The sequence below is a fragment of the Chelonia mydas genome, chromosome 2 (genome assembly GCF_015237465.2).
Source record: "Chelonia mydas isolate rCheMyd1 chromosome 2, rCheMyd1.pri.v2, whole genome shotgun sequence".
Taxonomy (NCBI): domain Eukaryota; kingdom Metazoa; phylum Chordata; order Testudines; family Cheloniidae; genus Chelonia; species Chelonia mydas.
The window spans coordinates 110,921,708-110,949,384 of record NC_057850.1 but is presented as its reverse complement, the minus strand read 5'-3'; the positions used below and the strand labels follow the sequence as shown (position 1 = coordinate 110,949,384).

General features: G+C 41.1%; 1 protein-coding gene across 23 annotated transcripts in view; it reads left to right on the top strand.

Moving 5' to 3' along the window:
- The window catches only part of HIVEP1 (HIVEP zinc finger 1), a 199,523-nt gene that overhangs the window by 63,613 nt on the left and 108,233 nt on the right, over positions 1-27,677 (top strand). The window contains exon 1 of one of the 23 annotated variants that reach the window (XM_043540110.1): positions 12,963-13,086. The exons of the other annotated variants lie outside the window; for them this stretch is intronic. Within the exon in view, the coding sequence (XP_043396045.1) occupies positions 13,068-13,086 (19 nt within the window). The 5' untranslated portion in view covers positions 12,963-13,067. Of the gene's footprint in view, positions 1-12,962; positions 13,087-27,677 lie in introns of those variants that run through there. 23 annotated transcript variants of the gene reach the window in all.

Here is a 27,677-nt window from a genome sequence, read left to right as displayed (position 1 = left end):
CTGCTGATTGGAGAACTTCAGTAGCCGTGTCCGTAAGGCACTGTCTCACCTTGTGCCCTGCCAGCGCATGCAGGGTAACCCACCCCCCCTCAGTTCTTGCTCTACCGCAGAGTCATGGACAAGAAGTCCAAAGTAGAGGGCGGAAGGGTGGGTTGTGGAGCACCCATGGGGGGGAGGGGGCAGAGAGGTACATCTCGAAGAACCATTGTGACTGCACAAGGTGAATAACTTTTTTTTTTTTTTTTTTTTAAATAATGAATTTGGAGTTAGTTATTTGCCTTCTGGTTTTTGAGCCTTTAGGGTTCACTTTGCATTTTTAAAGTTTTCTCTGCAAATATGAAGGCTAGAAACTCAAAAAAACCCCACCAAAAAACAGACAAACAAAAAAACTCCCTAAAGATGAGATTTTCATTCAGCCTCTTGGTTCTAGCATCTGGGGCTTTAAGAAAAACTCCAAACATTGTGAGACTTGTGATGAAATCACGAGAGTTGGTAACAGTTTTCAACCTAAGTAGCTACGCTCTCATTTTAGTAGGAAAGAACTCATCTTCAAAAACATGTACAGCAGTCATTGGCCAAGGTTTTTAAAAACAGGAGCCCAAAGTGAAGTTTCTAAATTAATATTTAGGCACCTAAATAAATGGCCTGATATTAAAAAATCCTAAGCACCACTAAGGTCAGTGGGAATTGTTGGGTTCTCAGAATTTCCCCAGATCCTAACTTTAGGTTCTACTTTTGAAAATGTGGGCCATTAGCTTTTTGCAAGTTAGTGAACCCTGCACTTAGACAATGTAAGTGAGGTGGTTGTTCTGTGGCACAGGCTGCCACAGTCTGATGAAGCAACTACTGTCAAGCAGCTATCCTTGTGTCAAAATTTACGTTAAGATTTCATACTGTGCACATTATGTAATATCCTTTTTGTGTGCACGTGCATATAATTGTTTTTTTTCCTCTGAATATAGTTGTTAGTTACTGCTCTGGGAGATTTCTGAGAGTGCGTGGTTTTCTGATAAATAGTTTTTGTACAAACCAGGAGGAACTGGCCTCTCCTTTCAGAATGAGTTTAGATGTAGTGCTTAGGTACTTTCCAAATGAGTAAAGCATGACATCTTTTGTGGTGAGCCAGTGCAAATCCTGTACCCTGTCAAGTGTGTCTGTTATATTTTACAGCCCTTGTTTGTATAAGGTTTGGGTATTTTGAAAAATGAGGATTACTGTAACCGTATATAAATAATGGTATGACCACAGATCAAAGGTTCATTTATTTTTCCTCCTGCTCAGGATTATATGTTTGCAAAGACCAATGTTGTTATAGTGATATGGGCTGACTGAAACAGCGAAAGGATGTAAATTCAGTTAAGGCATACCTAGGCCCTGTCTATGCTACAAAAAAATTGTCATATGCAGTTTTGAAGATCAGTTTCAAAAACCATTGCAGGTAACATAACTACGCAGGTGGATATGGATAGGGCATGACCTTTTGAAAACACACTCAGGATCTGCACATTTTTGTATTGTAGACAGAGCCTTAGGCAATAATAAGTAAGGCTATGATTTGGTCACAGCAGTCACGGACTCCATGACTTTACTGGACCGCTGTGACTTCTTGTGCTGCGGGTGATGGAGCCGTGGCTGTGCCCCCCCACCATGGTGAGGGGCTCAGCCTGTCAGTTCTTCTCTCTCCCCCATGAGACTCCATTCCTCTCCCCTACTTAGCCCTGCCCTGGTTAATTTTAGTAAAGTCACAGATAGGTCATGGGCAATTCACAATCTGTGACTTTTACTAAAAATAACCGTGACAAAATCTTAGCATTAATAATTAGTAGACCAATAATATGGTTACAGTGGTGTTCTGTTATGACTACATTCTGTTCCAAAAGAGCCTTAACTCTGAAGACACTTGCATTTTCTAACTGCTTATAAAAGCTGTGTATGTACTATGTATGTACCCAAGGTGTATGTGTATACTGTGGATGAGATCTTTGCCCTCACTCCAGCCAATTTATGCTGGAGAACCCAGTTTTCTCCTCCCCTGCTAAAAGCATCTGAGACTTCCTCTCCCCGGTGTAGGGAAAGGACTGCTCTCGCTTTTCACTGGTTGGTGAAATGAGGGTTTGCCACATAGGGAAATCTGAAGTAGGATTAACCAAATGAGCTGATGACTGTCTGAGGACTCCCAACTGTTCTGCATGTAGGAGCATGGGTCACCTCAGTGCTAGTTTCTATTGCCCATTTCTCTGCTCCCCCAAGCACCTTCATACTTCTATCTTCCTTCCAGACCCTCATGCTTGGAACACAATCCTGATTGACGATGAAGCCATTACTCTGTCCTCCTTTGCATCTTTGTGCCAGACCCACTTTATTCATAATACCTTTGGGAAAGTGCCAACTGATAATGGCAAGATGGATTGGCCAGTGAGGACTTCTAATAGCGAAATAATTTATTGGACCCTGGTGGACGCATGTTCCTATTCCTGTTTCCATTGCCCTTCCTTCTGTGTACTACTTCAGTGTTACAATCACTTGTTGCATCTTGTCTTTATTAGATGGTGGGATCTCCAGGGACTGTTTCTTAGTCTGTGTTCACTTGGGCTTTGATCCTGACTGGGACTTCTAGGTGTTACCATAATACAGGTAATTAACAGCAATAAAAGATCTGATCCCCCTCTGAGGGAAAGTGTGATTAAAAAAGCCTCTTCTTCCCCATCCTCAGCTTCTTTTCCCCATTAGGAGCAGTAGGAAAGAAGAGATGGCAACTTTTGGTTTTGCTTTCCTCTCCCCTACAGGATCCACACTGCCAGCTCTCCGTTCCTTCCATGGATATTGGGAGAAGAAAGGGAGTCTGCCCTGCCAGCAAAATCTCCTTCTTAATGAAGTTAAAAAGAGAAGTTTAGCCCCATCTGTGGAGGAAGAAAATAGCTCTGTTAGGTTCCTTTCCTCTCTGGCATTCAACTTAAAAGCCCAATTCTAACTCTGAAGCCCCTCCTGACTGACAGTGTCACAGCAGGTGTTACCATTTATGTGTATTATGGTAGCACTTAGAGATCAATTGAGAACAAGGTCTCATTGTTCTAAGCACTGTACAAACGAACAAAACAATGTCTGCCTCAAAGAGCTTACAATCCAAATAAACAAGACAGACTAAGGGGAAAGTGATGTAACATACATGCAGAGTAAAGATGCTCAGCAAACATCATGTGTAAGGATACAGTTTTGTCACGGAGGTCACGACTCAAACAGACCTCCATGACTTCCGACTCGAACTAGGGCAGTCCGCCCCCCACAGCAGTGGTACTGGGGCTTCTGTGATTTATTGTTCATTGCCCACGTCCTGCCCGTGAATTTTAATAAAAATTTCGGTGTCAAAGTCTTAACCTTAGTCATGTGTCATACATTGGTGAATCCATAGGAAAGTCCAAACTAAACAGGACACAGATGTACCAAATTTCTTCCCCCTGCTATGGGCAGACTCCTCCTCCCATCACCTTCCTGTTGATTCTTGTCTTACTCACATGCCTGAGCCCTACTCCTTTCTAGTGCCCCATTGGACTAACTGCTAGAAAGCATAGGTGCCGACTCTGTGGGTGTTAAAAAATTAGTGGGTGCTTAGCACCCATTGGCACCCAGCTCCTCACCTCCCTCCCAATGCTTCCTGCCTGCCACAATCAGCTGTTCCATGGAGTGCAGGAGGTGCAGGGTGGGAGGGGAGGAGTTGGGGATAGGGCGTGCTCGGGGGAGGGGGTGGAACTGGGCAGGAAGAGGTGGAGTGCAGGTGGACTGGGGTGGGAATATGTGGGGTGGGGGCAGGGCATGGGGCGAGGGGGGTTGAGCAACCCCAGGGCTCAGAGGAAGCCTGTGCTTGAAAGGGTTTGGAAGAACAGGGTAACATCACATCATGGGAGACTGGAAAGGATGGCTCACGGCATATGGAAATTGGAGGTGGCATAAGAATGGGGAGATTGAGATGGAGGAATGGATGAAGAAAATTCATCATAGAGAGACTAAGAAACAAGGAAAATATTGCATTGAATTGAAAGAGCAGAAAACTTGAGGAAATTGGCAAATTTTTAAAAAAAGAGTGTTTATGAAATCTTATGCCAGGATTTCAGCGAAACATACGTTGGTGTTTGATTTAGATGTTGCGGACATGACCTGGTTGTGGATATAAGATGGGTACAGAAAAAACAATATTCTTGCACATAAAGGGGGAGATAACTTGCTGGTTTATGTGGGTTTTTTTGGGTTTTTTTTACATGATCAGTGCTGACATTTAGGCACGTTTGCATATGTTTTAATGTTTGTGTTTGGGAAAAACACATTGTCAAGTTACTTTTAAATTCAAATTTTTGTGTGTGTGAATAAAATTTCTTTAGAAATGTCTTAAAATCTTCTAAACCGCAGGAAATCTCATTATTTAAAAAAATGTCTAGAGAAAAAGGTGACTAGATCCCCATTTTTATTTGTTTTTCCATCCAGTCTCTGTCTTGATCAAGTCTAAGTGATGATGCTTATAAGCGCCATAAACTGCACACTCTTGCTTACTTTTGTTTGAATGGCCATCGGCCTGCTTGGAGCCATAACCTTCTTTCAGATAAATTACATGCTATGTCCCCATTATCCACTTTGTGCTCTATCCCATCAGCATATGAGGCCAAGATCTGTAATGATGGCCAGTATTGGTGAACTTCTCTTCCTGTTTTGGTGTACTTAAGTCACTCCCTAAGGAAACCCATATTGTTCCCCGGAGAATGTGCAATCACTTGTACTAACATTTAGTCTTTCTACACTATGCTTCACCAAAGTTCTTTGAGTATGGAGACTGAATACTAAAGAACTCTTATGACATTTATGCTATTTAAAACTTGCCACACACGCACAGTAAATGTTTCCTTTAAAAGGGGTGGAGAGGGGGCGGAAATCCCTACTCATTTAAAATAACTTATTTTCCAGATTGGACAAGAAAAAAAAAAACAACTGTTGGTCCTCACTGCTGGCTAAATGCCTGTAAAATTTCACCACTATAATTTTTTCCAGTAATTCCAAAAACTATTTGTTCAGCTGGTTTTATTCACAGTAACATTTATTAGGGCTCTTTTATAAAGGTAGGTGGCTAAAATATACGTTTTATAATGCTGGGGTGATGTTCAAACAACTTTTCTCATTCATGATGTGACTCTTTTTTTTGGGTGGGGGAATAAATTGTACTGTGTGTGAACATCCCCTGGAGGTATATTAGCAACTTTGTACTGTTGAGTCAGTGCAAGTTGCTGGAAAATGGATAGAAACAGAGTAATTAGAGAAAGCAGCAGGAATTCACCTTCTATTATTTCAGACAGGTTACGGACATTGAGCCCTTTCTAACAGGCCTGATGCTGTTTATGAATGTTTTGTGCTATTTTCAGAGTTACACAGAGCTATTCATGTTAGAGATGACAAGAGGAAAGACTCCCTTTGGTTGGTCTCCTGCCAGAGTTGACAAGCTATTGTCCGAAAAGGTGTAGGTGACAATTTGCTTACTCCTCAGTTGACTGCTGCCATGGAGATGGGCAAAGTATATTTCCTGTAAGCCAGAGCATTAATCAAATACATAGTTTATTAGTTTGCAGAGTTTGAATCAGCTTCTAGGTGATAGGCCAAAGACTGTGGAGAAACAGATCAGACTCTTTGGGCTATTTTTCTCCTTTGGTGTTCTACTCTGAAAATCCTTGTCTCAAACTCAAAATAGAAATGTTTTTAAATTAACATTTTTTCCACTTACGTCATTTAGGATTTTTTTTTTGTTAATTTTTCTAGAAATAGAGACAATTGCATTGACAGCATGGTTCCCAGCGCCTATGTGCTAGGAGGTGCTTATCATAAACACATGTACTGTTCTGAGCATCTGGGCAGATATTATCCTTCCCTGTGAAGGAAGGAGCAGTGTTAGAGTTTACTAGATGCTTTGTCTCCAAAGAGCTGCACAATGTTGAATGCATTATTTGCTGTTAATGTATTGTTTGAGTGTTAAAGTTAATAATGGCATTGTTTTCAGAAGTGCTGAGTACCTACAATTTCTGTGTTTTATTTATTTCTGTTTAAATAATTTTTAAAAAATGCCTGTACAATAGTCTAGGTGCCCTAACACATAATTAATACTACCTCAAAACCACAGCATTAAAATAGTTATTCAAGAAGGAACTCTGCTAGTCTGCCACTTACAATAAAAGCACCTTTCCACCCTTTTGTCATCCTGGGAATCATATCCTCAGCCCTCTCCAAAAACCCTTTTGAACAGATTTTTTTAAATGTTTTTTTACACAGTAAGCCTGTTTATAGGATCAGACTTTTAAAAGATGCTATTCATTTTATACTGTTATGACTATTTTATATGTATTGTGTTAAAAACCAGGGGGGGAAAATTGAGTGTGACTCTTTACTTGTTTATCAGATTGTACACCTAACCTGAATTTGTCAGTATTACTTACATTATAAGGGAGCAACATTTTGATGCATTTTGGTTGAGTATCAGAAGGGTCTTTGTCCCTGGTTACTTAATTGTTCAAGTCAATAGTAAATTCTCTAGGCATAAATATTGGAGTTGATCCTCACTTTGCTGTACAGGAGAACAATTTGTATAGAAATGGATAAATATGAAATTGTTTTTTCCATGTATATTTTAAGTTAAAACATTGACATAACTGTCAAGCTAATGCATCCATTACACTAATGTGACTTAATATCATTTTGTAAGGCATTTCTGTGACATGAGCATTTCTAAGACTTTTTATTGCATTTACCGAAACCAGTTTTTTTCATGAAGGAACCGTAAGTTGCATACCAAACACTTTTTTCCTTTGTCTTGTAGAACCTCTGCAGAATATATTGTAGGGTAGCCTAGACAGAGACAGGGTATCCACCTCAAGGATATCCTTGTTGAGTCATACAACTGATCATTCTTACCTTAATGTGCATAACATTTGCAGTATGTCACAGGGCAGTCCCGCTTGGAGTGCCCTCTTGCAGCAGGCCACAGCAGGACAAGGGTGCCTGCCTAATTTCCCCTCTCAGGTAACCCAATAACTCCATGCAAGGCTTATCTTCTAGTCCATCAACATGGTTTGTTACTAAAACATAATTCAAAACAGTCCATAATAAAGGCCCCACAGATGTAGTCTGTTTCTCACCCTAGTGTAAGCAGTCATCAATACTCAAGTTATCTCATCTCTTGATGCCCCATGTGTCACAAATTGTCACCTTAAACCATGCCTGGACTCTCTCAGTGCTCTCGTGTGCTTGTACCAGGACAGCCATCCCAGCCCTTCCAACTGGAGTGCAACCCCAGTCTTCCCAGCAGGAACCCCTATAGCCTCTCAGCTGCAAAGCATCCTGCCAGGAGAGTATCCTTCACTCCCCCGGCCCTCTTAAGGATTCCTTTGGGTCTGGCTCTCTCACCCTGGAGATGTCAGCAGGTAAGACCTTCTGCTGCTCCCCTGTCTTCAGGCTTTTGGCTCTTGGATGTGGTTCTCTTGCTTAGAACCAGCAGGCAGCTCGCACTGCTGCTTCTCTTGCCCTCGCTCTTCTCCATTCCTCTGGCCTTGGCTCTCTGGCTTGGGGACACCAATTAGCATTTCCCTCTTGTTGATCTTTTGCCCTCAGACTTCTCCCAGGAACCATTTTCTGCTTTCTTCTGGGACTCCTCCAATCCACCTGGTCTCTGGCACTTCTCACCTGCCCTTCCTGATTGAACCAGTCTTCTCTGACTCACTGGGCCCTTGATAGCCCCCTGTCTGCTGCCCTGCATTTTAATTGGCCAAACGGGAACACCTGTCCAGGCACCGGTGAGCTGGACCTACTTTATTTACCATGGCCAGCCGCTGTGTGACAATGCGCTTTAAATATTCTTTGGAATTTGATATTTTTTAGAAAATGTGAGATTTTTAACCTAAACTTGGCATTTTGTAAAAATGCTAATTTTCTAAGATGCGTAATAGGTTTGAGGAAGAGATTACATTTCTTCTCAAGACAGAGCTAGCAGATGGTGATAAGCAAGCAGACGAGGTTCCGAAATAGTCACCACCTGGGAATTTTAGTCATCTTCATTCTGGAAGGTACAAGCCAGTGTAAGCCTCCTTCCTCTTAAAGATGTTCTACTTTTACTGATATTTTGCTGCAGTGGGTTGACTGCATCTCAAAAAAGAAAATAGTGTTTGCTATTCCTGTTGCTAACTTCTCTATCTCTGCAACAGATGTTGAAAGCATGTTTCTTCTTCATTAGGTCTTTTAATAAAGCTATCTTGAATTTACATATGGTTTAAATTTGCTGGGGCACTCTGTTTAAATATAGGTTTCAGAGAAGCAGCCGTGTTAGTCTGTATTCACAAAAAGAAAAGGAGTACTTGTTGCATCCGATGAAGTGAGCTGTAGCTTACGAAAGCTTATGCTCAAATAAATTGGTTAGTCTCTAAGGTGCCACACGTCCTCCTGTTCTGTTTAAATATGATTCAAACATAGCTTTTGTTAAATCTGGTTACAGCATAGTTTAAAGGGACAAAACCATGTTAGGACTTTTTTTTTTTTCCCCTCTGCCATGTATTAAAAACAGTTGCAAAACTACTTCAATCCATCCACAATAGCTCTTTAAACTGTGTTAGAATCTGGTTTAGTGTGAACTCTATTTTAAACACAACTATTTAAACATAAATACTTAGAGGACCTTGATATAGTGCCTTTCATCTTAAGTATCTTAAATTGTATTTCATCTCCTCTGTTTCCCTCCCACAGTTGAACTGCATTTACCTCTGTGGTGGAGTAAGGCAGCTGGTAACTACCCAGAGCAACACTGTACAACAGCTTAGAGCAGAAAATGAAGTAAATCCTATCCAAATGAACCTGCAAGAGGAGTTTGGAATTTAGCCAAGAAGCTGGAGTCAGCTGTCTTTGACACAGCTGGCCCTGAGTAGATCCTAGATGGAGTGGCTGGCGTGGCCCTGAAAAAAGGCATTATTGCTTCTGAAATCTCAGAGGATGTTCGGGGATAAACATCTTGTCTTCCCAAGAGAGTTCTGATATGTGGCTCTACTCCATTATTCCTACGGCTGTTTATGTATTGAAGGCCAATGGGAGCATTAGCGAGACTATTCAGGCTGAAGCATGATCAGCAGGTGGATGACAAGTATGTCTTGTTTTCTTCTGCTCTAAATGGCATGGTGTGTTAGCTTTCCAGGGATCTTGATGATCCTCTGAAAGTTATAGCTGATTCAGAACACAGCTACCTACCTGGAACACCAGTTCTCTGGAAACTTCATAGGCTTCCTGTCTGCTTACAAATGCAATTCAAGGTGTTGACTTTGTCCTGTGAAAAACTTTGGGTCCCAGTTGTCTGAGAGAGTCCTGGTCTCACTGTGTACCACCTCAGTAGTTGAGATTAAGAGAGGTGCTGAGTTAAATTGAATGATAAATACAAAAGACATGAGGGCTAGAAGAAGCAGATAAAACATACCAACAAATGGGCAAAGGTGCTGATTTATTTGTATTTAGCCCTTCCTCATCCTTGTTGAAAAAAACCTTTGCCTGTTCATTTGTTGTAACCTCGGAAATCCACACTTTGAGTGAAGAATAATAGCATCCTGTATCCCCTCTATATCCCCTAATGCCAGCCTCCTTCATGTTCTCCCTTCTCCTTTCTGCCCATTGTCTGGTCTTAGTGATGATGAACACAGTCCATTGCGAGGAAAAAAGTTCTGCTGACATCACCTCACATCTTACCACAGAGTTCTCTGCTGGGGTGGTGTTAGCAGAGCACCCCAGAATACTGAGTCTTGAAGTTAATGTCCAGTAGAGATGAATGGGACATTTCATTCACCCCCCCGCCCACCTTACACCCTGCCTTTAGAGCTGTTGTTTCTGGCTGTGTGCAGACTCAGGCAGACACCTCTCCATTGAAAGAAACTTATTTTTATTTTACATAACTGAGGCGCTGATATAATCTCATGATTTGGGGGGGTCTGGAGCTGTTTCTTTCTGGTTCTCGGTGCAAGGATGATGCAGAGGGGCTGACGTGTCTGATCTGCCCCCTACTCTGCTTTATTGCTCCTGCTATTAGCTAGGGGCTTATTAGAATTCACCCCTGCAAGGAGGAAGTTCCTGGAGTACCTTCTCCCTGTGGTGGGTGGTGAAGGTACCTGCGACTGTTCCCTGGTTGTGGTTCCCCTAACTCTTTCCATGGAAAGAGGTCAATTCCCCACCTCTTGGATTTCCTTTCCCATTTGGGGAACCAAGCGTGCAAAGTCAGAGCCCTTATGACCAGTGCAACTGTTGTGACCCTTGGGGCTGGTAGTCTGTCTCCACTTCCTCAGGAATCTTTCTGAGGGTAAGATCACTGAGCAACCACATTGTCCAGCACCAAAGCACCCTAAAGAAGTAACTGAGAGGCCACTATTTCCTGGAGGTTCCATTGTCCATTTAGAAGAGGATGTCTCTGAATCAGGGCAGAAGGAGGAGGAATAGATGTTAGATATTCCTATCACTAGCTGACTTGGTCAATTCTTTGTTTCTTCCTCTTTATAATTTCCATGAGATGATGATGCATTAAGTTCAGGTCTTGGTTGTGTGAGTTGCAGCAAGCCAGGAAAAGGCATCCAAACTCTTTGACATCTCGGGGGCAAAACATAAAAGTGTTTGTCTATTAATGAAAGGTTGACCAAGAAGAGCTTGGAGCAACCAGGTTTTAGTGTCATCTTCTACCAGGATACTTAACTGTGTCAAGTCCTGCAGTAGGAGACTTGCTTCCCCCCCCCCATGCCTCCTATTCCAGGAACTTTGGTCTTAGCTGCCTTGGAACAACATAATAAAAGGAACAGAAAAATTAAATAAAAGCATCCCACTTCTAAAGCATCCATTGTAGTGTTCAACCAAAACTCTGACTGGCATACAAAAAAAGAGTTAATCTTGACAAAGGTGGTTTTCCTCGCTCTTTTTATTTGTAGGAAGAGAGAAGAAACATCTTAACATACTTTAACAGATTGCTGATTGGGAATAATATCCCTACATGATATCAAGGGAAAGGATCTTTGGAACAGCCAAAATTGTGGGTGGCTTCTCTGTTTAAGAAAGCCTCTTTCTGAGGGTGGTAGATCCTTCTAATTTTAAGAACACAAACCACTGTGAGCGCCAAGGAACACCCATCCACTGTGGAAGAGAAACTGAAATACCAGACTGTTTGGTTATTTATATTGTACCCATAATCATAATGTCATGGTGCTGAACTTTAAGGCCTAAATGCTACTGATCCGTGGTGGTCTTTAAAGTTCATAGCTTGTTATATCAGTGCTTGGTGTCATCTTTACCTATGTGTCAGAAAGTGGATGTGTGGTTGCTTTGTGTGTTTAGTTTTTGTTTTTGGGTAGTTGTCATTTATGCTATAAAGGGAGTCCTGTGACATTAGAGGTAATGGTGACCTTACTTCATCTGGCAAACACCTACAATCCATGTTAGCTGAAATATATTCATAGACTAGAATATTGTAGAGCTTTATGTCAAAAAGGAACTAGTGGATGTAGCATATGACCTGCTATATGTAACCCTGTCTTGGCTCATGAACAAGATGTTGAGGGGAATTCCAGACATTTCTAGAGTGTTAGAGCTCTCCTATTTTCATGTGCTAACTTTTTTTTCCCCGCATAAAAGAGGCTCTTTCATGGGGACACATTGCAGTCTATAGTCTGTTGGTCTAAAAATATAAAGGAAAATAAATGTTTTTTTAAGGAAAAAGCTTGTAAGTCTAAAATGACACTTCATTTTCTATCGTCTGTTTGGGTTCTGGTGGTTTAATTTGAAAGAAGAATTATGTGATATGAAATAAAATAAAATGAGATATTGTTTTGTTGCTTCATAGCACATATGGAAAAATCAGGCCAGTATATCTGTGCTATAAGGCTCTGATAAAGACGAGCATACCTATTTAGAGCAGCACTTAGTACATATTTACATCCTTCAAGGGAATTTAAGAATAAGATTAAACTTAAGCACATGTTTAAGTGCTGCCCTGAATAGGGATGGATTTAAGCACATACTTCAGTACTTTCCTGAATGGGGGCTTAAGAAGTTTGACTGCTATTTATATATGTTTAATAGTCCTTTGTGATAACTTCTTATAAGTCTTGTTTTGTTGAAAGGTACCAGGTTTAAAGATTTTTTTTTTCCTACATATTTTTAGCTTGCTTTCTATGGACTTGATGCTGCAATCTGATCAGCACAGGCTGACCTTCAGTGGTTCTCCATATGGGCTCTGGGGTCCACCTACTTGGGTCACATTTCAGTGCCAATGTCCATATCTTGTTTTCATCTTTAATTTTTGCCTTTTGAGGGTCTAATTTATCATTTTATTAGGTTCAGAAAGTTAAAGTCAATTCAGATGCAGCAATGACTAACTGGGAAAAAATGTAAATATCCTGGTAAATTGCTTTGGTATTAAAAACAAAGTTTTTTCACAGTTTAGATTATATATTTGTGGGTTAAATTTTAACATTCAGAAGGTGATTGGTGGCAGTATCGTAAAATAATCAGTATCCACAATCCTAAAGTAGACATTGTAAAATTCTTTTGTCTACAAGAATATCTCTGTGCAAGGATAAAGAATTTTCTGCTGAAGTGCTTGTTACATGAAAATATAGGGGGGAAATCTGTCGTTGAAAACATTGGTGTATTATCCGTATGTACTTGGGTTGCAGCTCTAATTTCCAAGTCTGCTTTAAGCTGTTTCTCATCCAGCAAAAGGTGACTTGAGATATTTGAAATGTAAGGGGAAAGAAATATAGACTACTATTTCTTTAAGGCAGAAACTAAATGGGGAGGGGAGAGAGTGATGTTTTGACTGCTGACATTTGTGGCCTTTTGGCCATGTTTCATACTCTTTTTTCGCTTGCGTAAGAGGTAGACTGTCTTTACTGTAGCTACTGTTGCCATGGAGAGATAGCGGGGGAGGATTCCTAGGATCCCATAGCCTGTGAGAGATTGTTTTAGAACTGCACTCTGAATATAATGTGATGTGGCAGGGTAATTCAGGTGTGCTGTGGCACAGATAAAGGGGGATGACCTGTCATCTGTCTGGTAACGTGACTATTAAAATACTTCTTATAGGCATAATATTAAAATAAAAATAAAGTGGTGCATGTGAATTAGCTTTGAGAGTAAAGAGGATTATGTTTATTTGCATGTTGGCTGTGTTTTTAAGATGTGACAGCACCTTCTACAAGGTTGGTTTACACTATTTGGCAGGCTTTAATGAAAAGGGGATTTATACATATTTATACATGGTGATAACATCTGCTAAGGGTCTGGCTGTCATGTAGCAGAATTGTATTTGTTTTAACTTTAATCTGCAGATTTGATTGTTAATTTCCTTTATTTTCTTATTTAATCATATAGCAAAAGCTGTGTTATGTTGCTGACAAATATATATCCTAAAAATGTTATGCTGTAGGGTAACATGTAACCTGCAATAAATTTGTAACTGACTTATGTTAGCAAACATTAGCTCAGTGCTACAGGCAAATTATCTAGCAGTCTAGGCGAAAAAACAAGTCATTGATGGATATTTTAACGTGAGTGGAAGGAATGACGGGAAGCAGGTATATATGTCTGCTTAGGTAAGTTTTCTTTTAGTTATTTTTAATAATTGATGTTTTACCCCAATACTCACTGGGCATCAGAGTGAGAGAGACTCTATTAATCTGGTCTTTTAAAGCTTTTGAGTATTTGTATTTCCCTGCTTTTAATTCCTAGAAACAGATGATCATTTATTGATTACTGTCATTGTAGTCTCTTCCTTTGCTGCTGCCAAGGAAAATCATCACTGTGGGCAGAAACTTCATAGATAATGGGACTTGATTTTAACTTTGAAAAAGGTGATTTACTGTCTAGAAGTAGGTGGGAGAAATATTTCATTCTGAAAATATTTTCTTTGGGAATATACTTCAAAGAGAGAGAGAGGGCCCTAACCAGGTTACTAATATTTTGCAACTTATTTTTCTGGTAATATGATGTTCAGAGAAAAATCTAAGTAAATGTAACATACTTAAGTTGTTTTTGCAAAAGCTAGGTGAGAAATGGGTTAGAATGTAAGGGAGTATATTACTGGGAAATGAGCTTGCATTACACCCACAGAGCATTTACTGTACATTAGTTATAACCCTGTTGTTTTTGTTGTCTGAAGTTAATTGAGTAATTTCTTCCATGACAGAAACTGCAGGCTAAGCATATTTAGTTTGAGAGGCAGTCTCTTGAGTCTAGGCAGCTTTTTCTCTTATAATAGCGAACTCTTATGAGTCACATTTTATGCACCATGGGTATGAATTCTTGAAATATACCAGTGGGGGTTAATTCACTGTTATATAAACAGCCAATAACAGCATTTCATTATATTAGAATTGCTCTAAAATTGTTATTAGTTGCCAGGCTGTTGCTTGCAAAAAAAAAAAAAAAAAAATTGTGGTACACACGAATAAAGGAATTCTGCCTTTGTAAAACTTGTAGGGTGAAGAAGAGAAAAGTAGACTAATGGAATGTCAAAATATATAAATGTCTTTTGTATAAATAGGGAAAGCCTGACTTTTTAAAAGTGACATGGGTTTTAACATTCCGTTTTAAGGTCAAGGTAAAATCTTTATTTCCAAGTTCCATTGAGGCAACCTACCACAGCATTTTTTGTACAAGCTGGATATTTATTATATGAAAACATCTGAAAAAGCATTTTTGCTTTAATTATTATTTTCTCGTTTCTGCTTTTTGTGTGTCTGTTTTCTAAAGATGTTAGAGGCTAGAGTATGCTGCATTTGAAAAATGGTGTAAAATAGCTTCACCAAAATATAAGTAAATTAGCAGCACAGTGGAACGTCAGATTTATTGCAGTAGTGTTATGCAATAGTTCATCTGGGGAGTGCGGTAAAGAGATGAGAAACCGTTTTTTGATAATGATTGAATGCCATGGTACAGTAATGGAGTTAATTTATAGACAACTATAATAGTAACTGAAAGTACGCTGAATTGTAATAGTTCTGTTTTAAAAGCTTGCTAGAGCGTCTGATTAGATTAGATAGGCTGCTGGAATGTTTGTTTGGTATGCCAGGCATGCTGGTTTTTAAAGATTATTTCTGAACTAGCATTTTCTTCATATGATTTTATCTTATGTGAAGATAAGAGACCATGTTTATTGAAGGAATTTAATGCCATTTAGACATTATGACGTTGCTTGCTCATGTTCCTTCTTGGTTGAATACAGATTAATTTACTGCTTGTGGTGCAGTGCCATACAAAACACCATAATGCTTTTTATTATTTTTTTGTACGTGGGTTTTCCTATGGGTTTTCCTATCCCACGCCTATGTGCGTGTGTGTGATTTTTTTGGTGAAAATAGGCAACTGCCTTTTAGCAGATGGGAATATTTTACATGTTGATACTTTTTATATTCGTCTTGTTTTTAAGAGGCAGTGTTATTCAGCAACCATAACATTTGTTTATTTAAAGACGTATCCATGCATACCAATAACCCCATTTTTTTTTTGTTAAATGTTTCAGCCTGAGACTTGATAAGTTAATGGCAGTTACCTTGGCAAAGTATAAAACAAATGAAGATGGATGATCCTTGACTTTAAAGTTATTTTTGGCTGGACTGGGCATATGCAGCTGAAAGTGGAGAATTAATTGCTGTTCTTTTGGCAGCAAGCTTTGACTGTGTAGGATTTCAGTAAATACTTCCTCTGTAAAGGAAGTGACACATGACCCATCTTCTGATTTGATTCTGAAGTCTTTAATAGCTCATTGGATTTGCATGTTTCTGATCAATATAATGTGATGTGATTATGCAGCTGGTCAGATGAAGGAAGTTAGGAGACTAAGGGACTTAGCCAGTTAGGTTTGCCGGTGGAGCAAGGCAGGAAGGTGGGGTTGTTTTTTGTTTTTGTTTTCCCCCTTGACTTGCAGGTACAAGGAAGAACCTTGCAAGGGGCAGGGGCGGCAGGTTTGTATAATTTTTGGTGGTGCCCAGAACGGGTCCAAGTCCTGCCCTCTTCCCCCCACCTGCCTTGTAAGCTGATATAAATATTTTTTAAATAATGTAAAAATGGACTGGAAACAGTAAGCGTTTAACAGTTTTCCTGTACTGCACAATGTGGGGTTGTGTGGGGGATGAGGGCTCTGGCTGTGGATGCGGGCTCTGGGGTGCGGCGAGGCCAGGGATGAGGAGTTTGGGGTGCAGGCAGGCTGCCCCGGGGCTGGGGCCAGAGAGGAGGACTCCACAGTCCCGTCCCCCCACAGCCCTCTTTTTTTTTTTTTTTCCCCCCTTTCCCCACCGGGCAGCACACTCACCCGGTACCATCACTGCACGTGCTCCTGTGGGCTGGGCCCCTCTCCGGTCCAGGAAGCCCCCTCGCCTCCCCTGTGGTGGGTGGGTGCCATCACATGTGGCCTCCTCCCTTGCTGCAGCCTGCTGCCCCTCACTGTAGCCTCACGAGGGATGGGGCTGCCCTTTGCCCAGTGTGGGACAGGAGTGGTGGCTGTGGGGAGCGGGAGGGGGGGCAGATCACATGGTCGAACGCTAACCCAAGCCCCAGCAGCTGCTCAGGTGAGGTCCCTACTCCGTCTCCCAGAAGCCCCCTTGGCATCACCTCCTGGTGGGTGCCAGTGGAGGGGAGGGCTGCCGATCATGTATGCACTTCCTTCCTCTGCAGGTGCAGCAGCCGCCTCAGTCTGCCGCCAGTGCTGATCTTGTGTTGTAGGCAGCAGTGGCCGCCAGCGGCAGTGAGGGAGCGCAGCGTGGAGCGGCAGGGCAGCTGCCCGCTTGAAGCAGGGATGCTCCAGGGCCTGGCGGTGGCTGGGGCACGCTCTGGGGGAGGCACGTGGGGGTGGCAGGCAGGGAGAGAGACCTGGCTCCAAAAATTTGGTGGAGCCGGGCCCTTGGGCTCTTAATATTCCTGGAGCCCGGGCACCAGAGGGCATATAACTCGCTGCTCCTGGCAACAGGAAGAAAACAGCATGTCACCAACAGCACTGCTAGTTCTTCCACTGCCTACACATGTGGAGGTGCTGGCCAGACAGGTATCCTGGCTCTGGAGGCTTCTACTCAGATCCTGGTCTTGACTAGCTGGGGATGTGGCCTGCAGGTGCCTGCCAAAGAAAGCCAGGCAAGCAGAGCCACCCAGTGTGAGAGGAGTCTTGGTGAAGTCCCTCAAGAAGCAGGTGAAGGAGAGTGGCTTATCTGCATAGCATCCAGTAGCATGAGGACTTCATCAATAGGATGCACATAGACAGCTAGGATGGAGGATGCCAGCTGACTAGAAAATACTAACGCAGCACCAGGGGAGGAAGGAAAACCAGCTGTTCTACGGTGAGGAGACAGGCTGCTTGCCACCTCCTTTGATAGGGCACCATGTTTCATCCTCCACCCAGGATCCCCATCCATTACAGCCAAGAACTTATATGCTGTACAGCCTCCGCGGCTGAGAGGCTCCCAGCCACCACCACCACGAGGAGGAGACCTAGCATAGTGGCGGTCGGGGACTTCCTTCTGAGTGGGATGGAGGCATGCATCTGCTGACCTGACCTAGTGTCCCAGGAGGTGTGCTGCCTGACTGGAGCCCACACCAAAGATATCACAGGTTTCCGAGGCTCATCCATCCGTCTGACCACTACCCATGCACATGGGTTCTAAGATACTGCCAGGTATGGCCCTGAGCAGAGCAGCAGTGATTACAGGACCTTGGCAGCGAGAGTGAAGGAGTTGGGGGCACGGGTTATATTCTCGTCCATCCTGCCCTTTGAGGGTAAAGGGCCAGGCAGGCGCTCACACATCCTGCAGATGAATGCTTGGCTACACAGATGGTGTTGACGGAAAGGCTTTGTTTCGGCTTCATTGACATGGGTTGCTGTTCCAGAAACGAGGACTGCTGGGAGGAGATGAGGTCCACCTGACCAAGAAGCGGAAAAGCATCTTTGTGCACTGACTCGCCAACCTTGTGAGGAAGGCTTTAAACTAGGTTCAAAGGGGGCAGGTGACAAAAGCCCACAGGTAAACGTAAAAAACGATGACCTTAGCAGGGGGTTAGATGATGGGGAGGAAATGGAAAATTACAATAGAGTCATAGGATCAACAAGAGGGAAAATAGTGGAGGAATCTCTTCCACATCTTAGATGTCTATACATAACTGCAAGGAGTGTGGCAAATAAACAGGAAGAATTAGAAGTATTATTATATAAGCTAAATTACGGCTTAATTGGCATCTCTGTATAAATCTCATGACTGGAATATTGGTATGGAGGACAGGCAAGGGGGGAAAAGGGAGGATGTGTTGTATTATACATCAAGAATATATACATGTGTTCTGAGGCCTAGAATGAGGTGAGAGGCATACCAGAGACTTTCAACTGGGTAGAGATAAAAGAGGAAAAAAACAGAGGTGATGTCATCGTAAGGGTCTACTATAGATCAGGCTGAGGATGTGTATAAGGAATTTCTAGAACAAGTAACAGAAGTATCCAAAACACAAGACCTTGTAGTAATGGGAGCTTTTAACTACCCAGACATGTGTTGGAAAAGTAATATACTAAAAAACAGTATCCAACAAGTTCTTGGAATATATTAGGAACAACACATTTCAGAAAGTGGAGGAAGGTCTACATGACTGGGGACTTCTCACTGAGAAGAATAGACAGGCCTATAACCGGAGCTGATCCAGAAAACAGAAGGGTGTGCTGTCTACCGGGTGCTAAGATACGGGATGTGGACCTGAGGTTGAAGAGGATCCTAAAGGGAACAGGAAAGAATCCACTGATCGTCCTTCATGTGGGAACAAATTATACCGATAGATTCTCGCTGGAATGTATGAAGGGAGACTATGCCAGACTGGGGAAGACGCTTAAGGAAATGGAGGCTCAGGTGCTCTTCAGTGGGATTCTGCCTCTTCCCAGAGATGGGTAACAAGGTGTGACAAGATTATGATGCTCAATAGATGGCTCAGGCAGTGGTGCTATAAGGAGGGCTTTGGGATGTATGGCCACTGGGAGGCATTCATGGACAGAGGACTTCTCTTGGGATGGACTCCATCTGAGTAGGGAAGGAAATAGACTTCTAGGATGGAGGCTTGCACAACTGATTAAGAGAGCTTTAAACTAGGAATTTGGGGGAGATGGTTGGGAGATGTCCAGGTAATCTCCACGCCAGATTTTAACATTGAGAGGGAAGAAAATGAAGTCAGAAAGGATACAGCTGTGGGTAGGAGAATGGACATGAGGAGGAAGGGCAGTGTGGATACCAGCCTAATAGGTGATACTGGCGGTAGAATGTCTGTGCCTAATCGGGTGAAGGAGTGAGTGAGGCCAAACAGCAAAAATTAAGATGTTTGTATACCAAGGTGAGGAGCCTAGGTAACAAAATGGAGGAACTAGAGCTACTGGTGCAGGAAGTGAAACCAGATATTATAGGGATAACAGAAACATGGTGGAATAGTAGTCACGACTGAAGTACAGGTATTGAAGGGTATGTGCTGTTTAGGAAAGACAGAAATAAAGGTAAAGGTGGTGGAGTAGCATTGTATATCGATGATGAGGTAGACTCTAAAGAAATAAGCGATGCAATGGATAAGACAGTCAGTCTGTCTGGGCAAAAATCACATTGGGGAGGAAAGCTATTAGAGCCTCCCCTGGGATAGTGCTTGGGGTGTGCTATAGGCCACCGGGATCCGATTTGGATATGGGTAGAGACCTCTTTAATGTTTTTAATGAGGTAAATACTAATGGGAACTGCGTGATCGTGGGAGACTTTAGCTTCCCAGATATAGACTGGAGGACAAGTGCTAGTAATAATAATAGGGCTCAGATTTTCTGAGATGTGAGAGCTGATGGGTTCCTTCATCAAATAGTTGCTGAACCAACAAGAGGGGATGCCATTTTAGATTTGGTTTTTGTGATTAAGATTAAATTACTATGAGGTGGGTACATAATTGGTTGAAAGACCATACTGAAAAAGTAGTTATCAATGGCTCGATGTCAAACAGGGAGGATATGTTAGGTAGGGTTCTGCAGGGGTCAGGTCTGGGTCTGGTATAATTCAATATTTTCACTGATGACTTGGATAGTGGAGTGGAGAGTATACTTATGAAATTTGCAGATAGCACCAATCTGGAAGGGGTTGCAAGCACTGCGGAGGAAAGCATTAGAATTAAAAACTACCTTGATAAATTGGAGAATTGGTCTGAAATCAACCAGATGGAATTCAGTAAAGACAGTTGCAAAGGAACTGTGCTTAGGAGGAAGAAAATCAAATGCACAGCTACAAAATGGGGAATAACTGCTAGAAGGTAGAGGGATCTAGAGGGTATAGTGGCTCACAAATGAGCCAACAATGTGATACAGTTGAGAAAAAGGCTGATATAATTCTGGGGGTATTAAGAGGAATGACATATGTAAGACATGGGAGGAAATTGTTCTGTTTCACTCAGCACTGATGAGGCTTCAGCTGAAATATTGTGTCCAGTTCTGGGTCCCACACTTCAAGAAAGATATGGACAAACTGGAGAAAGTCTAGAGGAGAGCAACAATGATATAAGGATTAGAAAACTTGACCTATGAGGAAAGGTTTTTAAAAAAACAAAAACAAAACTGGGCATGTTTAGTCTCTCTTTTTTTTTTTTTTTTTTTTTTAAAGCCTGAGGTTAGACCTGATAAGTCATCAAATATATTACAGGTTGTTATAAGGAGGATCATGATAAATTGTTTTCCATGTCTGCTGAAGGTGAAACAAGAAGTAATCAGCTTCATCTGCAGCATGGAAGATGGGGGTAAAAGTTTCTAACTCAAGGCATGTTTCAGAGTAGCAGCCGTGTTAGTCTGTATTCGCAAAATGCTCAAATAAATTGGTTAGTCTCTAAGGTGCCACAAGTACTCCTTTTCTTTTAACTCAAGGCATAGTTAGCACTGGAATAGGCTTCCAAGAGAGGTTGTGGAATCTCCAACATAGTTACAGGTTTGCCAAACCCCTGTCAGGGATAGTCTAGGTATACTTGGTCCTGCCTTAGCACATGGGGCTGGACTAGATGACTTCTTGAAGTCCCTTCCAGCCCTACATTTCTGTGTTTCTTTGTAGATTTGGTTTTTGAGATGTTTATATTTCTTTACATATAAACAGTATTTACTTATTTCTGTATCATGTTGGCATGTGTACTGAACACTTGTCATCATGAGAAGTGAATTAAATGTTTGTGAAAAGTTTAAAAATAGGAGACCTTTGCAACTGTCAATGTAATTATACCAGAATAAATGACAGCCTTAATCAAATGGGGATTGTTGGCTCCTTTGTACTCTGCATACTGTGATTTGAATATAAATCCCAATACTGCTCGAAGGCATTGGAGAAGCTGCATGACAGAACTTGGCCTCACTAAACCTAGTATTCTTCTTTAGAACAGTGGAAGAAATATCTGTGTTGGTTCATCCATTCCTAGCTTGTCTCCTAAGTAGTTGCTGAGGAGGATTATGAAAGGACAGCGACAATTTGTTTAGGAGGAGATTTTCCAAAGGCACAAAGGGCATTAGGTGCCTAACTATGCTGTTGAAAATCTCTCCCTTAATATAATATCATAATAGCATATATTCATATAGCAAGTTTGATCCAGAATGATCCGAAAGCTTTTTTATACTTTGTAAAATTTGCTTTAATTCCTACTTATGGAGAGCTTATAATGTCTGAGCAACAGGGGGAAGGAAGCTTGTGGCTGTTTGTGGGGTAGTCTGCTCTTCTAATGGACTGTTCTACTCGCCAAGAAAAAAATTGCAATAGCCAGGTGGGGGGTCATGCCAAATTAAGGTAATCTTGGGGCCCCTTTTGGGGGGTCTCCCAAATCAGGCACTATGGAGTGTTTCAGATCTAGAATGAGCGGATTGCGACACACTATCATGTAATAGAAAAATAAAATAAATGCTAAATAATAATAATAATTTCTTTAAAAAAAATCTTATCCCAGCATGCTGTTTTGATCTTTTACAGTCTAAGGCAGTGGTGGGCAACTTGCGGCCCATCAGGGTAATCTGATTGTGGGCCGCAAGACATTTTGCTGACACTGACCGTCTGCAGGCACGGCACGGTCCTCCTGCAGCTCCCAGTTCCTGCGGTTCGCCATTCCTTGCCAATGGGAGCTCTGGGAAGAGGTTGTCCACCACTGTTCTAAGGTCTTTGGGACAGGGACCACATCATCTTGTATGTCTCTATGGTTCATAAAACAGTGAGGCTTAATCTTGGTTGTACCTTCTGGGTGGTGGTGTAAAATAAACATTAAACAATAATAAATGTCCTCACATAGGGCATGCACAAGAACTTCGTATCAGATAAGCTTTCTTATCACAGAACCCTTTTTTAAAAGAAGGCTTTGGTAGAAAATTTACCCAGAATTAATGGGTGGTATTTTAAAAAGAATTTAGCATTGGCTTAATTCAGCGCCCATTGTAGTTAATGGGAGTTTTACCATTGGTTTCTTTGGGAGCAGAATTAGACAAAAGTTGAGTGCTCTTGAAAATCCTGGCCTATATTTTTAAGATATTTAATTTTGAAATAACATTCTACACAATTAGAAGAGGACTAATTTCCAAGTAGCCTGATATAAATTGTGCTTACTAGAATAGTTTGTACATTCTTTCTAAAGAAAACAAAGATATATTCTGAGGTCAAGGTTTTCAATGCAGACCTCTGTGATTTTAGGTAACTCAACTTTAAAAGGCCCCAATTTTCATAAGGTTCTGCGCAACCAGTCACTGAAAATCAGGCCCCTTTAATGTGTCTGAAGTTGGGCACCTCAAATCAGTAGTCAGCTTTGAAATTCTTGGGCTACATATGTACTTTAACATCTAAGAAATTTCTCTATGGGCTGGTTTACACTGAAAACTTACATCAGTATAGCTACATGTCTCAGGGGTGGGATTAACCACAGTGAGGGAGAACTATTGTTGTAGCGAGTGTCTACACTGAAACACTACAGTGGCGCAGCTGCAGCTGTGCCGATTAGAGTTTAAGGTGCAGACATAGCCTCAGTGAGGAGCTAGTACGCCATAAGGGCTGCGTGATAGTAGCACATGATCAGATAGCAGAAATGTGAACAGCCTTCAACTTTGTGTGCACTGTAAAAATATTAAGAGTAATTAAGGGGTGAATTCAAAAGTTTCTTCCCTGTAGGCTGATGGCAGTAAATTGCTGATGTGTGTGGATTTATATGGCTCCATCAGTATACCAAGTGAGCTCCTCAGAAACATTAATGACTTTATCCTTACAACAACCCTGTGAGGTATGGAAATATTATCTCTGTTTTACAGTTTGGGAGCTCAGGCACAGAGAGATTGCCACTTGCCTTTGGTCACACTGGGAATCTGTGGCAGACATACGAACTAAAGTCTGATATCTTTGAGATCCAGTCTAGTGCCTGAGTCCTTCCCTCTCCCCCCACCCCCCCATGTGTATGTTACTCCTTCCATTTCTTTCATTGGACTGCTTAGTCAAGAGCAGTTACTTCCTCCCTCACCCTGCTCTCTGTGTATAGAGAGCTTCGTGCTGCTGGTGTGCATCCTGTCACCTGCTTATATTGCTATACGATGACTACTTCCCACTGCAGTCCATTCCTGCTTTTGTCTGCACTGTGGGATCCCAGAAGAAATCTGAAGTAACACCTTTGGGTGAAATTTGGCAGGTCTACAGAATCACTTGCCATTGGGGAGTAGAAGTAGCAACAAGAGTTTCCATAGATAGGTGGGTGTTGTAGTGCTGGAAGAGTTTGTGGAATGCCAGGAGGTTTTGTCATGGCTCTATTAAGTCCACCGGAACATTACTATTGACTTCAGTGAGGTCGGGTTTTCACTCAGGGCACACATGGCTTTTCTGGATTAACAATTTCTGCTTTCCCCTGGTCATTATAATTCCCTATGTTCTGGAGATTTTTAAGTTCCCAGAGCATGAACTTTTCATCAGCTATCCTCTCCTTATAATGATTTTATGCTGGAGTGGAGTGCTTGCAGTATGGGGCCAAAAAAGGCATTTCAGTTTGATCAAACTTTTTCCAGTCAATAGTAGTCCAGGTAGTATGAAAGCAATTGTTCTTTCCTGAAAAATAGAAAACATACATATGCATATTGGATATGTAATTATATATAAATATGCATAGAATGTGTGTCTGTGTATATATGGCAGAGAGAGAGGGTGAATATTGTGGAAGCACCATTTGCAGATCTACACTTAAATTTGAGTTGAACTTGACATTTTAGTCATCTTCTTTGTTGTGTGAAAGATAAAACTTAGCCTTCCCAAAATTGTAACACTTCGTGGAATAATTTTTCTGAAACCTTACAAGTAAATCTATGAATATGTTTCAGTTGAGATTAATTTAAAAATGGGTCTTGTAAAAATTTAACACTAGACGCCAAACATTTGTGTGTGTGCATGCCTTATTATCTTAGTAACAGGATAACATTGTCTTTAAGCTTCCCTTATTGCTAACTCATTGAAATGTCCTGCATGGGCTACATTTGAAGAACTTTTGTTTTTGTACTGTTTTGTGGGGTTTTTTGGCCATTTTTCTTCATAATTGAAAGTTTCTTTTTCAGCAGTGCTGGCTAATTAATTTTCAAAGAATTCTAAAAAGTATCACTGTCTTTCAAATTGCTGCCATTTCCCATTATTCACAGAGAGACTGAAGCCAGAGGCTGTCCTTTGCAATAATGGTCTCTGCCTCTTTTCACCTGCTCCTCAGAGTGTTCCTCTCCACTGGAGCTGTGCAGAAAGTGGTTTACCTGTCCCACAAAGGTTTTGACAAGTCAAATTTGTTTCCTTCAAGACAAAAAACAAGACAACAAGTTGAAATCACAATTTTTAACTGACCATCTAAAAAAAAATTGGTTTGAGTTGGTCAAAATGTTTTGTTTAGGGAATTTTTGAAACATTTCATTTCAATTTCAACCTTTTTTAAAAAAGGTAACTTTTATTAGTATACAAATTAACTAAAATTTCAAAAAGAAATAACTTCAAATCAAAAAACGAAGCTTCTTGTTTAGAAAATGTCATAACTGGACAGTTCAACATTTTTTGAAACTTTTTTTCAAAAATTCTGAACTGGGAGATTAATCAGAACCAATCCTTTCCTCTGAACAGTGTCAGTTTGGAGGAATCAACATTTTTCAAGAAAAAGTTTATTCAGAAAATTCCCAACTAGCTCAACACTCCTCCTCCTCACAGTGCAGGAGGCTACTCTCTTGCCTGAGTGCAGCTTGGCTTCAGTCTCAGATGGTATGAACACCTCCAGGTATAGAAATCTGGGATCACTGTGACATACCAGGGTACAATCCAGACCAGTGAGGGGCTCTGTCACCCCTGCCCTGCAACCTTAGGTGCCTTACAATGCCTTACTGGTAATAGCTTCCAGCTGGACCACCCCCAAACAGCCTTCCAGCATGCAGTTCACACCCTGAGTGTCCGTGTGTAACTGCAGCCTGCCAGCCACACTTGGGTTACATGCTAGCTCTTGCCAGTCTGTATAATACTGCCAGGTGATCCCAATGCATTACCAGTCCTGGACTGTCCCCGGAAGTGTATGTCTTGTATTGCCCAGCCTTCTCCTGGACAGTCCAAATATATTAAGTTCATTATTCCTTTAAAGAAATAATATACACCAGTTTATCACCTTAAATGGAGTTACGCAGGCACTTTAAGTTAAACGCACTGGATTAGATAAAACAATGAAACGTTTATTAGCTAACTACAAAGAGATTTTAAGTGAGTACAAGCAATGAGGCATAAAGGTCAGAATTCAAAGTGAAGTTTCTCACCACATGCTTCCAACAGCATTACTGAACAAACTTGCTGGTCAGGATCCCTCCCCCAGAGTCCAACAGCTGTTGCCTTTTTCTTCTCAGGTGGAGAGAGTGAGATGGGCAGAGAGAAAGAGGAGTGCATTGGGATGTTTGCCCCTCCTTTTTATAGTTTCAGCCCCTCTTTGAAAAGCATTTCCGGGTGAGAACCAAGATACAGGGGGCTGGTGGACGAAGGAGACATCATGCTGTTTCTTTGCTAAGTTGCAGATCTTTATACCTGCCTTCGTTTCTTGCCAAAGAATGGCCACTTGATAGGTGATAGCTTTTTTGACGACTCGCTGGGGGCATCAGCTTGCCCTTTGTCTTTGAGAAACTGGTTTAGCCACTCCCTAGACTTATCTTGGAAACACACTTCAGTCATTATTTCGGCTTACTTTCATAACTTTACAAACATGTTGCTACATGCATTTTAGCATGATATTACTGATTAGCAAATTGATTTTTCAAATGATATCTCACAAGATATGTCATGTACAAAGATTATTATAGTAGTGTGTAGGATGTGAATACAAGGGCACATTCCATCACAATCAAAAACACTAGTATGCCTTAATCATACAATTATTTCATGGTGTCACTATAGACTTGAGTTAAGGTTGATGAGGTACTTCAACTGTGTATTTGCATACCTTGCTATGTTGAATTTATTTTAAATTTAACCTTACCTGAATTTCCTGGGTGCGTTTACTCTCAACCCTAATTCTATTTTATCCTAGTTTTTGTCTGTGAATTTTAAGGCGCACTATATCTTGTTACATCACATCCAATTTGTATCACCAAGGATTAACAGTATAATATTAACTGACAGAGAATGTGAAGATTCCTATCAGTCTTTACAGAATATTCCCAATATGCATTCAACAGTGAGATTTACTGTAGCTCTGTCTCTTTTCTGCTACATGAATTTATTAGAATCCTTGAGTTCAAGGTCAGAAGGGACCCCCAGATCATTTAATCTGACCTCCTGTATATCAGAGCCACCAACCAGCACACTACACCCAACAACCAAGCTTTACTCTGGTATCACCAATGATTTTGCAAGATCCTCTTTTAAATTGTATTTTTAAAATAAATAAAACATTGATATATTATTAAAGCAAAATCCTGTAAATGTTGTGTTGTAGCCAAGACTTGACTTGATGAAACAAAAAGAAATCTGCAAAGCAAGCCCAAATGTTATTTATAATATACTGTGTCAGTCAATTGTTTGATATGGCAACATTACTTCTGATATTCTGCATACAGCAGCATTTTGACAGTTACTTGGTATACTACTATTTATTCTCTCTTCCACTTACCTTGTTCATGTTCACAAGTTGCTTAACAGAGGCTTAGAATATTTTTTTAAATATATTTTTGGTTACACACATTGAACAAGAGAAATGTAATGGAAATTGGACTTGCAAAGCATGACAACTCCAATTTTGTTCCAATTTACATTAAAATTCATTTTTATTTTCCCTTATGCGGGTTAGCATTATTTTTTCTCTTAAGTAGTAACAAAGAAAGTTGACTCAAGTCAACATCTGTTGTTAAGTTGAGACTTTCATTGCCTCTTCTATGTTACATAGTTTTGAAAGAGCTGATGTCACATTGTGCATCCGATGCGCAAACCATATATTGGAATGTGGGTGCCTATTTCCATATTGTTATGAGTATGTCCACAGACCCATAATTGATAAAATGTTACACTCGGTCCCAGGTAGGGAGGTAGTTTGAAGTGCTTTCCTCAACTATCTGTGGTATATTCTATTTTTTGAAAACTCTGTTTTTACTAGGATTTTCCCTTTTTAAAATAAATAAT